The sequence below is a fragment of the Brassica napus genome, chromosome A9 (assembly GCF_020379485.1).
Source record: "Brassica napus cultivar Da-Ae chromosome A9, Da-Ae, whole genome shotgun sequence".
NCBI lineage: Eukaryota > Viridiplantae > Streptophyta > Magnoliopsida > Brassicales > Brassicaceae > Brassica > Brassica napus.
Window position 1 is genome coordinate 39,946,590 of NC_063442.1, and position 13,296 is coordinate 39,959,885.

General features: G+C 30.9%; 2 protein-coding genes across 4 annotated transcripts; both read left to right on the forward strand.

Annotated features, from left to right (window-relative positions):
* The first annotated feature begins 122 nt into the window (after positions 1 to 122).
* LOC106363729 lies at positions 123 to 5,108 on the forward strand. Of its 3 annotated transcripts, XM_048741555.1 has the most exons (5): positions 123 to 3,030; positions 3,321 to 4,126; positions 4,229 to 4,361; positions 4,485 to 4,569; positions 4,814 to 5,105. In XM_048741555.1, the coding sequence occupies exons 2-5, from the start codon at positions 3,339 to 3,341 to the stop codon at positions 4,984 to 4,986; spliced, it is 1,179 nt and encodes a 392-aa protein (XP_048597512.1). In that variant the 5' UTR covers positions 123 to 3,030; positions 3,321 to 3,338; the 3' UTR covers positions 4,987 to 5,105. The 3 variants fall into 3 exon arrangements, with proteins under 3 accessions (XP_048597512.1, XP_013658880.2, XP_048597511.1); XM_013803426.3 differs by lacking the exon at positions 123 to 3,030 and having other exon boundaries at positions 3,045 to 4,126; positions 4,826 to 5,108; XM_048741554.1 differs by lacking the exon at positions 123 to 3,030 and having other exon boundaries at positions 3,045 to 4,126; positions 4,814 to 5,106.
* An 82-nt stretch (positions 5,109 to 5,190) lies between these two features.
* LOC106365234 (bZIP transcription factor 30-like) lies at positions 5,191 to 10,387 on the forward strand. Its single transcript, XM_013804682.3, has 4 exons — positions 5,191 to 6,389; positions 6,476 to 6,608; positions 6,693 to 6,777; positions 7,163 to 10,387. The coding sequence occupies exons 1-4, from the start codon at positions 5,638 to 5,640 to the stop codon at positions 7,321 to 7,323; spliced, it is 1,131 nt and encodes a 376-aa protein (XP_013660136.2). The 5' UTR covers positions 5,191 to 5,637; the 3' UTR covers positions 7,324 to 10,387.
* Positions 10,388 to 13,296: the final 2,909 nt, after the last annotated feature.

Below are 13,296 nucleotides of genomic sequence, written 5' to 3' on the forward strand. Positions count from 1 at the left end.
GAGGTAGATTGGAGATGGTCTAACAAGCTAAACACTGAGAGCATATCATTTCTGATATTGCGAGTTTGTATCGTTTTTTAATTCAATAAATTCTAGACCAAAATTCATAATTTCTTAGGGATAGAAACAATATTCTATTGTTAAATATTTTGTTCGTGGCTACTGAAACTCGAACCTAACATTTTAGAAAAAAACTTTATTAGTAGAGTTACAATTCCGGATAAAATTTATGAATGATAACTATTTAAATGATACATTCGATATTGCTAAACTAGTACTCCCTCCGTATTTTTATATATAACGTTTTGCCTTTTTCACACAAAACAATAAACACTGCAAAATTCCTTTAGCATCCTCATTCATAATTAACTAAAGACTAGAAGAGTTGAATATGTTAATAATATAAAGAGTAAATAAAATTATTATTATTATATCTTACCTAGTTTTTTGGAAAACGTCAGATATATTGGAACAAAAAAAACTTCTAAAACGTCATCTAAATCTAAACGGAGAAAGTATTTAGCTCTAAATTATTCGACTAAAAATGGTTCACTATATTAACAATGACTCACTATATGACAGTTTTATCCCATTAGCTCTTTGTTTGACCTAAAAAAAGATTTCAAGTTAATTCATTTGGGTTTTATAATGTAGTGTTATTCGATGATTGATTTTAAATCTTTTATCGAAATCTTGTGTTATTGGTTGTTATATTTAATTTTTTTTGTTAAGAAATTATGAAATCTAGTGTTATTGGTTCTAGTATTTACAATCTTTTCACTAAAATAATTTAAAATCTATTGTTATTCAATTTAAGATTTAAATCCAAGATTTTAAATCATGTGTTATTCATGTTTTATAAAAAAAATCAATTCCTTTGACTTAAAATATTTTCAATGGATTTGAATACAACTTTATGTGTAAAATATTTGAGTCAAAATGAAACATATCTAAATAAATCATAATCTTAGATTGTAAAATGAATCAAAAAAAAATAAAATAGGGTAAAATTTAAAATCTACCCTATTTTAAATCTGATAGAGTTGATTTCAACATATATAACCAATAACACCCACTAAGCTCTTTTTAAATGTAATTTACAAAAAAAAAAACTTAAATCTCTTTTTGGAAGTATAAGGGGGTGTTATTCAATAGGTGGTTTATAATCAATTCTCAATTGTAATCAATAAAATTTTAAATTTAAACATAGTTTTTAGCTAATGAATTCTAAAATTTCTGGAGTGTACCTTGGATTTTGATTTCAATTATTTGTTCATGAGAATTCACCACAAATTATTTGAAATTAATTTTAAATAATTATTTTTAAAATATTTTGAAGTTGAATAACACTAGATTTTAAAAACTGGATTTAAATCATTTGTTGAATAACACCTCATTTTTACTAGATTTATAAATACCATATTTAATAACACTATATTTAAAATAAAGTTTAGAATCATTTGACTAACGGTGAATTTTACTTAGATTTAAACTCTATTAAAATACAAGATTGAATAATACCACCTAAAGGTTTTTCCTGCGACATGTAGTATTCTGGAATTCATTATACACTCTATTAAGTTTTCTACATTAAGTATTTTTTTGTCTTATTTAGTGTTAATTAATGCAGTCATTGACAATGTAAGTCATGGACAAATCTGATTGGTAGAATGGTGGTATAAAAAGGAATTACAATTCTAAAGTTGAATAAATGAATTAATATTGAAAGTTCCATTTACAGAAGATTTTATTCAGCAAAGAATTATTTATATTACAATTTTAGTACACACACTTTTTTCATCTCACAAAGTGTACATAAACTAGTTTATTTTTTATTACTATACCAAACTTTTAAATTACACCATTTAACACCCTCAAATTAATAAAATTTTAGTTTTTGATTAAATATTACCACTTAATACAAAGTATTACTATTAACATAGTAAAATATATCAAATCTGTAAAACTAAATTTATGACTAAGAGATAAACAAAATTTTATTTTAGTAGGCTTTTAAAAATTGTCATATAAACTATAATTTATTAAAAACTAATGTTACCTAGTTAATATTATTTTTTACGGATAATGGTTTTAAGAAATCCATTTGATAAGAATTTAAAGGTTCTGAAAAAATATAAAACAATAACATATTAATAATAATTTAATGAAATTCATATTTTTTATTAAACGTGAATACTTCAAAATGTAGCACACATTTAAAATTTACTAGGCCTATAAATTCTGAGTTTTGCTATCTAATAGAAGCATAATAGGCTTGAAATAGTAGCAAATCTCTTGAATCCAACCTAAAACCTTCATAAAGTTTTAGACTACCATAAATCTATATATTTGGTGAAACGATTTATGAACATGAATTTTTATATCTTTATAATATGAAAAAAATGTGTAGGTATTATATATCATGTGACTCACTAAGTCATATACCTTATATATAGCCAAATAACTATCTGATATTTGAATATCCGACTAATTTTTTCACAAAGTTCCTCTAGTGTGTGAGTAGTCCATTATCAAGGATTAAAAATAAATATGATGTTATGTGTGGTTTATGGAATAACTTATTTTTCAATTGGGAAAAAAGATCATTTATTCTCTAAATTTTAAATTTAATGGTGAACTATAATGAATTTGTCGATTTAAGTAATATACATACAAATAATATATTAACAGAATAAAAAATGTACCAAAATTATATTTTGGAAATATATGAATTTAATTTCTTATACAAGATCTTAGGATTAACTTTAGTTTTTCACAACGGAGTTCTGTTGATAAAAATAATAATGAAAAAAAATTGTGTACAGACTAAGGGAAAGTTAGAAGAAAAATTGGTAAATCCAAAAAGAAGGGAGGATGAATGTTGTAAAATATCTAATAAATGATTCTTCTATTTTTGTCATTACATAGCATGAACCAACTATAAAAGGTGGTGCAAGGGGATTGAAGCAAACCAAGATACATCAGCAGCTTAAGTTCTTTGTTCATTGACTCCATCGTTGAATTCCTGAGGTATTCTTCTTACCGCACTTCCTTTTCGATCGTTTCTCTGCCATTTAACGCTCCAGTTTTGCTTATTTAATCATTATTACAATCATTATATCTGTTTCTCTTTCATTCTCTCAAAACAACGTAAGAAATGATGATGATTCTAACACTAGCACGAGCCGCGAGGGTTGTTGTGTACTGTCACCTTTTTTATGTTGCTTATTTATCTGTCGATTTTTTATTTTGGTTTCGGTAATTAAGAAAAGGAGTGATATGGAGACGAGTATTAATTAACTCCGATATGTATAATGCAGATAGTGACTTTGTTAACCATGGATCGCCAGGCCAAGAATGTTCCTTTCCAGACAAGCTTCGTCCTCTCCACCCATTGCCCGTGTCCTCCCAGTGGCCAGAACAGAGGCAGCATGCCGCCTCCTCGCCGGAGCTCATTGCCACCCCTTCCCCCAAAGAGACCAACAACAGCCAGACGTCATCAGCAAGTCGGGTTGCAGAATTTCAACCCCGGACCAAGGCTCCTCCCACCTCAGTCGCCCGTCTTCCGCTCATGGACCCCCATGAGTAGTCCTGCACCGTCATCGTCGTTCCAGTACTTTCAGCCAGCGCCGCCGGTGGCTTACCACAACGCGGCGTTGCCTCCGAGGCCCCCAACCACCTCCGTCAGTGCTCGCGGAAGTGCCTACAGCGGTAACGACTCAGCTGTTTTCCCCTCTATGGATGCTATGAAGATGATCTATCCGGAGCCCATAGAGATGCCCGTTGGCGTGAACTATTCAAAGGAAGGCCATGGGGAACCAACCGGTTTCATGGACCAGCAAGTCTACATGGACCTGGATGAGATTTTTGATTTTTCTACTAAGGATGATGACGTGGCCAGAATCGTTAGCGGATCTTCTGAGAATAACGCGGGTGTAAAGAAAAGAGCAGCACCTTCGAGAAAAACGAGAAGGAAGAGTGTTTCACCATCAGTGGATTGCAATAACAATTGGAAGTCCAGCGTGGCGATTGAAAAAGGGATGTTTACTGAATCTCAAATGAATGAGATTGCGCGCTCAGTGACACTCCAAAAATACGTTGTAACTGATCCTAAGTATGCCAAAAGGTAATTAAAAAAAAGCTACATAAGAAACCATGTAGTAATAATCTATGTGTGTCTATAGAGTCATATATACATATGATATGATGATATCTTCCATCATTTCAGGACGTTGTCAAACCGGGCAGCAGCACGACGTTCAGTCCAGAGGACGGCGCAGCACATTTTAAATTTGGAGGAAAAGGAACAAACTCTTGAGAAAGAGGGTGCTACACTAACTGTCCATACCAGGTTTGCGGAGGTGAGACAAACATTACATTAGCAACCAACCAACTTACTTTATCATTTTTTTTTAACGGTTCCTGAAAGATATGTTTTTGTTAAAGTTTGTGTCTGTTGTTGTTGTTGTTGTTTGCATTTACAGAAAACTAAATTGGGCCTGGAAGAGGAGAACATGAAGCTAAGGATTCGTTATCAAGGACTCCAGGACCAGTTCAAACGTGCTAATGGTACGAGCATCTTTAATTATAGTGATTTGTTCTTGAATCTATATATCTAGTGAATGTACTGCAGGTGTTGTTAATTGCATTTTAGACCTTTCCGCTTATGACCTCACTTGCATATACTAGTAATACGTAAATATTGTTGAAACAACGTATAAAGAAAGCTTGTTTATACTTGTGTTACTATTTCAAGATATGTAACTGTAGAAGCTATATATATATATATATATATATATATATATGTGTGTAGTGTTGTGTGCAGCCTCGAAGGAATGTAACAATGAAGAAATCAATTGGGTGAAGCAGAAGGGAAAAGAAGCGGTATTCCCAGACTGGGGGGATACGACAATGGACGAATTCTTGTTGGAGCAGCTGAACGAGTTAAATGAGGAGCCGGAGACGAAAAATTATGGTTTCGAATGAAGAGATCATCCATAGGAAGTTGAGAGAGGGTGTAGGTTCAAGGCCTGGATTGAAGTCAAAATGTCTTTTTCTTTTTTTTTTTTAAGTTGTTTTCATGAGTTGTATGGTCAGAGTCAGGTTGAGTAAAAAAAAAAAAAATTTATCTTAATTCAGTATGTAAGAAAAATGACTTGTAATCCTCTCTTGTACTTTCTCAGTTTGAGTAAGATTCTGTTTTTTTTTAATATATTAAATAAAATAATATTTAAAAAAATAATTTTTTTTTTTGAAGACCATATTTAAAAAAAATAATATAAAAGCTCTTTTCTCGGGTGTTCCTTTTTCCGACAAAGTGTAAGTCAAACGTTTCAAGAGTCAAGTCTTTTGTGGTTTTCTTCCTTTCTGTATTTGATTGATATGGTCAGAACAAAAAACAGAAAGAAAGAACAAGAGAGATTCGCATTCCATTTTTCGGTGGTTGCAGGTCAAAATTTGTTTCTTCTTCGATTAGGAAACTCAGTCACAGCGCGTTGATCTTTGCCATTGCTCTATGAAGAAAGAGTGTATATATTTACAGGATCTTCACCGCTATTCACCACCATCTTCTAAAACCTTCCAACTCCTTAGAGTTTTCTTCTTTCTGAAGCTTCGTTTTAGAGTGTTACAGATAAGATGCAGAGACCTAACTCTTCCTCTTCTTCTTCTTTGAATCCTTCTCCCATCCGCTTCCCAGTTCCCTTCACCGGAAATAGAGTCGGAACTCCTCCTCCTCCTCCCATCCCACCGACCTTTCAACCCAAACACTCCTTGCCGGCGGCGGCCGTGGAGGAGAGAACCGGCGCCGTGTTCAGCCCTTCTCTGCCTCCGTCGCCCTTCACCATGCATCACTCTCCTTCAAGGGTGGTGGCAGGCGGCAGCGGGAATCTACCGCCGAGAAACTCTCATAGGCGTTCCAATAGCGATCATACATTTGTGTTTAGCTCCATGTCGCCTCCGTTGATCCCTTCCAAGTCTTTGGAAAGATCAGTCTCGAGCTGCGGGGAGGCTTCAGATTGGTCTAAGTTGGTCAAGGAGGAAGAGCGCAGAACGTTTTCAGAGGGCTACGACGATGCTTTAAGGGCGTATATGAGACTTGACAAACTTGATGCGGAGAGAAATAGAGGGAGGACGAGGAAGATGACGAACGGTGGAAGCACCGGTGGTGACTCTGAAGGTGAGAGCAACGTGAAGAGGAGAGCCGGCGGAGACATTGCTCCCACCAGTGGACACTACCGGAGTGTTTCCCTGGACAGTTGCTGTTTCCGTGAAGATGATTATAGTGTCCGATTTGGAAAGTATGAGTTTAGTGCAGGTGACATGAAGAAGATCGCGGCAGATGAGACACTTGCTGGGATTGTTATGGCTGACCCTAAGCGTGTTAAAAGGTAGTGGTGTGACATTTTTTATTCATCCCCTTGGTTCTTTTTGTGACGTGTGTGTGTTTTTTTTTTTTAAACTATTTTGTTATTAGGATGTTGGCGAACCGCGCGTCTGCTGCACGTTCAAAGGAGCGGGAGACGCAATACATAGCGAAGTTGGAACACAAGGTGCAGACTCTTCAGATTGAGACCACTACTTTATCAGCTCACCTCACTTATTTGCAGGTCAGATAACACAAACTGTCAATGTTTTTGAATTAAGTCGGTAGGTAGTAGTAGTCTTTATCTTGTTTTCTTTTTGTGGTTCAGAGAGATAATATGGGGTTGCAGAACCAGAACAGTGAGCTCAAGTTTCGTCTTCAATCTATGGAGCAACAGACACAACTTCGCAATGGTAATATTATGTCGAAACTCTTCATTCTATATATGAGAGTAGCTTTACCTGTTGGTGTTGTATTCGAACTCGTTGGAAACAAGTCAGTGTGTGTCATGTCCTTCGCTGAATTTTTATCGTTTTTGTCGTTTCATGGAGGATATTCTTCTACCGTCAGAACTTTCCTTATTTAGAAAACCTTTTTTTTTTTCCATATATGAGTTAGTTTTTTTACTGCAAGATGATTGCATGCATCTCTGTGTAGTTCACTTAATAAAAAGCTTTAAATGTTTCTGCTGGCAACTGCATGTAATGTAGTGATCCTTGTCTATATTTCTTAGTTCTCCCTAGACAAGTAACGTTTTGTTTTTTCTTTCTTTAGAACTCATATCCTTTTCTTTTGCAGCTCTGTCTGAGAAACTGACTGAAGAATTCCAGCGATTGAGTCTGGTGATTGGTGTGCCGAACCGCAGCGAATCCAACATATCAAACGCGTCACTAACTCCGGAGATGTTTCAGCAGCAGCTTAGGATTAGCCAGTTACAACATCAGCATTACAATGAATAGTCTAACCAACTTATGTGATCCGCAGTTTCTTCATATATGATAAACTATCTTTATATGTGGAGAGTCTGTTTCTTTTTTCTTTCGAATATTTATACAAAACATTATAATGAGTATGCCCGGCAATTTTGATCATATATCCTGAAACATTTACATATATACATATGGTGATAAAATGAAGGCTCCTCCTTTTGGACAGAGTGATCTTCTGTCGTTTTGGTCATACTGCAGTTTGGATTTGAACTATTCATTTAAAACATCGTCTTCTCTCAAACAATTTGGCTTTCCCTTTTTAATGTGTTTAACAACATAATCAAAGGTGTTTGAAATCGTAACTCTTTTGGTTATGATGAACTAACAGCAAACCTTTATATTTTCTTTGAAAGATTATCTAAATTGTTATTGATACCTAAGCCAACACTACACTCATACATGGGTAAAGTTTCTTTGAATTAATTTTTGTCTACTGGTTCCTAACCCACACTTCTACCGAATTAGGTAAACGGAACTCAAAAGACTCATGATAATATTCTTTATATCCTCCTCTGCCATCACTGACTCTTTTCCTATTGGTAATGTATTTGTATGTTTAAACGAAAAAAAAATAAAGGAAACTCGTAACTTATGTAATGTGAGAAAACTAGTGAATGGATCCAGCTCCAAGGTTGTAATCAAATATCTTCCATCTCATAGAAAACAAAGGGAAGACAAGGGTCTATGTACAATACGTGAAACTAAAGAATTAAACATCCTCAGGGTTGTGATCTTACACACGCCACCACATAAACAACAACAAAATATAAGAACCAATAAGAACCAGAAACTTCCTACTATTACTGAAGTTGGAGGTTGTGATTACCTATTAGATGATGAACTAACATCAAAGTTTTATAGCATTTCCAATGTATTTTTTTTTAAACAGAGTAACTCCATAACAAAATTGGATTTGACTCTAACCCTAAGCCATTTCGGAATAAAAAATTAAGTAGGTTGGAGCATTTCTTACACTGAAGTGGAAAATGAAGTGAGGTTAGAGATGATTTTTTTTTTTGAAATATTATTAAATTGCTGGTGATACCTAAGCTAACACATTCATTCGTATCTAAAGTTTCTTGAATTATTTTTTTTCTTTATAGAGTTTCATCTAGAGTGTTATGTTTTAATTGGGTTTCGAGCTAGATTTGAGATATCTAATTTTTTATATATGTGATCCGCTCCATTTCAATTAAATACTTAGATTTGTGATATGTTTGGATTTGAAAATTATAAGTATTCAGATATATGGATATTCAATTTTTTTGAATATTCACAGATTATTTGATTCGATCGGTTAATTATATAAAAATAAAAAATAAATATAATACATATAACATGATTTTTTTTAATAAGCACAACATCATAATAAATAATAAATATATATAAAGTAGAACATTCTCTTCTCATGATGATATGATACCTCATCAAGAGGCTTGCTAAAAATTTGAAACCTACTCATTTTAACTACTTCACATGTTCTCGTCTTTATTATTTAGACCAAATTTATTAACAAAATAGATTTTTAAAAACAAGTAAAGAAAATTAAGAATAACAAAATTAAAGAAATTTGTTTATGATATTTCTTTTCCACTTTTCACCAAACCCACAACAACCAAAATCCGAAAAGCGAGTCATATAGATTTTCCCATCGCTTTGAAAACCTAATAAGTAACAAAATGATAAAAGCATAATCAAAGATTACTACATAACTATAACTAAGACAATTGTTTTATTTATTTATTTTTTAAAAAGAAAAAAAATATATAATAAAAATACATAATATAATCTAAAATACATAAATTTTAAGAATGAATAGGAAAAATTCATAAAGTTCCAACCAGAGTAAATGATTTTTTTAAGTAGTGTATCTTTTGGATTTTTTTTTTCCTTTTATGGTCACAAAACTTAAGTTAAAAATTAACAAAAAATCATGAAAAATCACACTTAGTAATTAGTACATAATTAAAATTAATATTCAAAAAATGGTTGAATAACAACCAACAAAAGATGAAAACAATAAATTTCCACAAAGCATGAAAAATCTTTAGAACAATCACAAAATACGTAAATGATATAAAGTGCACATCTATATATTATATCCAATCAAATATATAAAACCTACCCAACTTAACGCTGATTTATTAAAGCATTAATGAATATTTAGTCAAATCATTGGACTAAAAAGCTTCCACCTAACTTCTTTTTAATGTAATGAATAAAGAGAAATGAAGTCTTTAGTCAAACCGTATATATTATTAGCATATTTGGAAATACACACAATACAAAATGACATGGAAAAAAAAATGACTATACACGATAAATCAAATGAAAAAATACTTTAATATATATATATATATATATATATTCTCATTTCAACTTCCATGTAAGAAAACTAGTCAACAAAATAAGAGAATGAACTTATGTTTCCGGTAAACAAAAAATTAACGAAAATAACATAAAATATTAAAAATAGGTAAAAGAAAATTTAGAATAAAAAAATTGTTTATGATATTTTCTTTTCCAAATTTCATCAAACCCATGATAAAAATAATAATAAAGAAAGAGTGCATCACATAGATTTCCCCCATAGCTTGAGAAACTATAACAAAATGATGGAATCACAATAAATGATCACTATATAAATAAAACATAATTTTTTAAAAATAATTAGAAAAACAAAACATAATAAATAAAATAATATAACCCGAAATATAAAAAAATTAAGAATAAATAGGAAAAAATATAAAAGCCAAAAGTAGGTAATCCATTTAGGATTTTTATTTTTTTCACGTTGCATCAAAGCAATGTGAATGATCATTGAACTTTTTTCTCCCTTTTATACTCACAAAGCTCAAGTTTAGAAAAAACTATAAAAATTCATGAAAAGAACTACAATAAATAATTAAATATATAATTAAAATTAATATTTTAAAAATAGTTGGGAAAACAAACAACAAAAAGTAAAACAAAAATTTGGGCAGCGCACATAAAAACTTTAGAAAAATAAAAAAAATAAGTGAATGATATAAAACACAAATCTGAAATTATTGTATCCAATAAAATATCTAAATCCCACCCAATTTTTTTTATTCAATGAATAAAGAGACACGACGTCTTATATCAAACTCATATATTACTAACGTTGTAGAACTAATCACAATACAAAACTATATAGAGATAAAAGAATGAGAGTACATGATAAATTAAATAAAAAATACTTAAAAATATATAACTCCCATTTCAATTTCAGTGTAGAAAAAGTAGTCAACTAAATAAAACAGTGGGGTTATGTTTCCGTTAATCAAAACATAATGCTAATAGACCACAATTATTAAATATATATATATATATATATCCTACTATATAAAAGGGACTAAATTCAAGGCTTTTGAGACTATCCACCTCAGCCAAAATATTCTCATCTAAAAAGAATTAAAAATAAATATCATTTAGAAAATAATTAACTAACATACAACTTTTGATATTTCTAGAAATTTCAAATTTGTAACTGCTAATTTATTAATAGAATCATATATCTATATTGAATTATGTTATATTTTAATAGTTAGACTTTAAGGGTAAATAAATTATTAATTTATAATATATATAATTTATAACATTATATTGTAGTTATAAATAAAGAGAAAATAACCGGGAAGGATGAAGAAGCTCATGTAAAATTATGTAATTAAAATGGTAAAATGGTGAGTATGATGAGGTGAATCTAAGAAAATTTGTTGTACAAATTATGATGTTTTATTCGTCCACTATAATGATTTAAAATAAAATATATATTCACATAAATAAGTCAATATTTGTTGTTTTTTTTTGGTAAGATGTTAAGATTATTATTTTCTAAAAGGTTACACTGTTGTTTTTAAACAACTTATTACAGCAAGGAAACAAAAACAACCAACAACAACTCAAGGTAAAAAAAGCCTTAAGGAAGTCTTATACAAGAAATATAAAAAAGAAGTAGAGAAGACGATGAGAAAGAAGAACTTACCGGGTAAGAGAGGAGACGGTCACGCATCATACGGTCGAAAGAGGCAAGGATGACTGATGAAGGTGAGGAGACATGACTGAAAGTAGAGCTTGATGACTGGAGTAGCATGTGCATCTACGTTGACGCGAGGTTGATTGATCTAGGCTGCAACAGAGTGTAGATCAGCCGGAGGAGAAATCCAAACTTCAGCAGCAAAAGGCTCCCATATCAAGCGAGAGAAAGAGCACTCAAAGAAGAGATGATGGTGAGTCTCTATTTCCAGATTACAAAGGGCGCACGTTCCTGAGACATTTAATCCCCAACGCCTCAAACGATCCTTGGTTGGCAGTCTTCTCCGCAAAGCCAGCCATGATATAAACGCATTACGTGGAATATGTTTCTTGAACCAAATATTCTTGTGCCAATATGTATTGTTGATAGTGTTTATATTCTTTTCTGACATTAGTATCCATATTTTTTGATAAACTGATCCAAAGAGATTAGTTTGTGGAGCTAACCAAACGAGGATTATAGTGTTTACTTTGGAAAAAGTAATAGGTTGAATGATAGATGGCGTGCGTGCCTTTTCACATGGAAATCTGCACATATATTAAAATTATAAGTTTTGAATCATAGAGAAAATATAGTGTATATGACTGAAGTTGGTACATTCCGAAACTAAAGATGGCTGAAATTTTTCTTTGTCAAAATGCATAGATGTGAATCTTATATGAATAGAGTTCTACATTGCTTATAGCAGTGTAATAAATTCCGTGTGTAAAGGAGAAAAAATGTTATATAAGTGAAAACAAAAATTATGATTTTTTTCTTGTGCCTATAGGCTCTTCACAATTTGAAGAAGAAAGAACATATTGTGTGAAAATCTTTGGCTCGGTCAAATTTTATCCAGTTGTTTACAAAACTGTTGTTATCTGATTCATGTAATTTTTCAGTGTTGATTTAAAAGCCCAAAAAACCTATCTATACTGACTTTTTTATATTTTTTCTGTGATTTGAATTTAAAAAGAGATAAAACTTTCGATAAGTTATGTAAACTCAGAACAAGTATTTAGCTTTAGAAAGCATTTACATGTTTCAAACTTATAATATATACATATATAATGTTTAAAATTATGCATATAAAACTTGTGTAAAATGTGTCTGAATATGTTTCTCTTCTTTAATGTGTTAATCGTACTATATATAATATTATTTTAAAATTTCAAAAAGTTTATGTCACTATCACATACAAAAAACCATCAATAAAAAATATAATTCTCCATCTACAACAAAAAAATGAAAAATTATTAACATATAAATTTAAATTAAGAAAAACTAACATTGGAAAAATAAGAAGTTAATATAAAAAAAAAATTAACAAATAAATTTATAAGACATAATCCGCGCGAAGCGCGGAAAAAATCTCTAGTATATATAATGCAGAAATAAATTAAAGAAATTTGTTTATGATATTTTCTGTTAATCAAAAATATAACGCTGGTGAATTACAGTTATCACACACTAGGAAATCAGTTTCGTCCTCATGTTAATATTGTCTTATGATATAAAGAAACGTTTGCCAAAAAAAAACAACATCGATATATAAACAATTATCAAACCATAAAATTAAAAAGAAAACCAAAATCTCACACAAAGCAGAGGCAAACTCCTTGTAAGAAATAATATGGTTAGACTAAAAATAATTTTTTTTAATGGAAACACAAAGCAAACCCAGATAATTCAATATTGGCAAGCCAAATCATATGTTAACATTTGGATTAACACAAACCCTAAAATTCGTGAAACAATTTAAAACTTGTAAATGAACCAAATTTATATAATACTAGATTTTATACTTGCACTACGCGTGAATCTGTATTAATAATTTAATTTAATTTTATAATTATTTTTAAACTAATTATTTAATTGATTTATGTAATTTTTTATTTAAAATA

Bases quoted from the DNA above. Each gene is read 5' to 3' on its own strand.
- LOC106363729 (XM_048741554.1), top strand. From the start codon at position 3,315: ATGCAGATAGTGACTTTGTTAACCATGGATCGCCAGGCCAAGAATGTT. The intron at 4,127-4,228 runs GTAATTAAAAAA...CCATCATTTCAG, and splicing joins GATCCTAAGTATGCCAAAAG to GACGTTGTCAAACCGGGCAG. The intron at 4,362-4,484 runs GTGAGACAAACA...TTGCATTTACAG, and splicing joins TCCATACCAGGTTTGCGGAG to AAAACTAAATTGGGCCTGGA.
- LOC106365234 (XM_013804682.3), top strand. From the start codon at position 5,638: ATGCAGAGACCTAACTCTTCCTCTTCTTCTTCTTTGAATCCTTCTCCC. The intron at 6,390-6,475 runs GTAGTGGTGTGA...TTTTGTTATTAG, and splicing joins GACCCTAAGCGTGTTAAAAG to GATGTTGGCGAACCGCGCGT. The intron at 6,778-7,162 runs GTAATATTATGT...TTTCTTTTGCAG, and splicing joins ACAGACACAACTTCGCAATG to CTCTGTCTGAGAAACTGACT.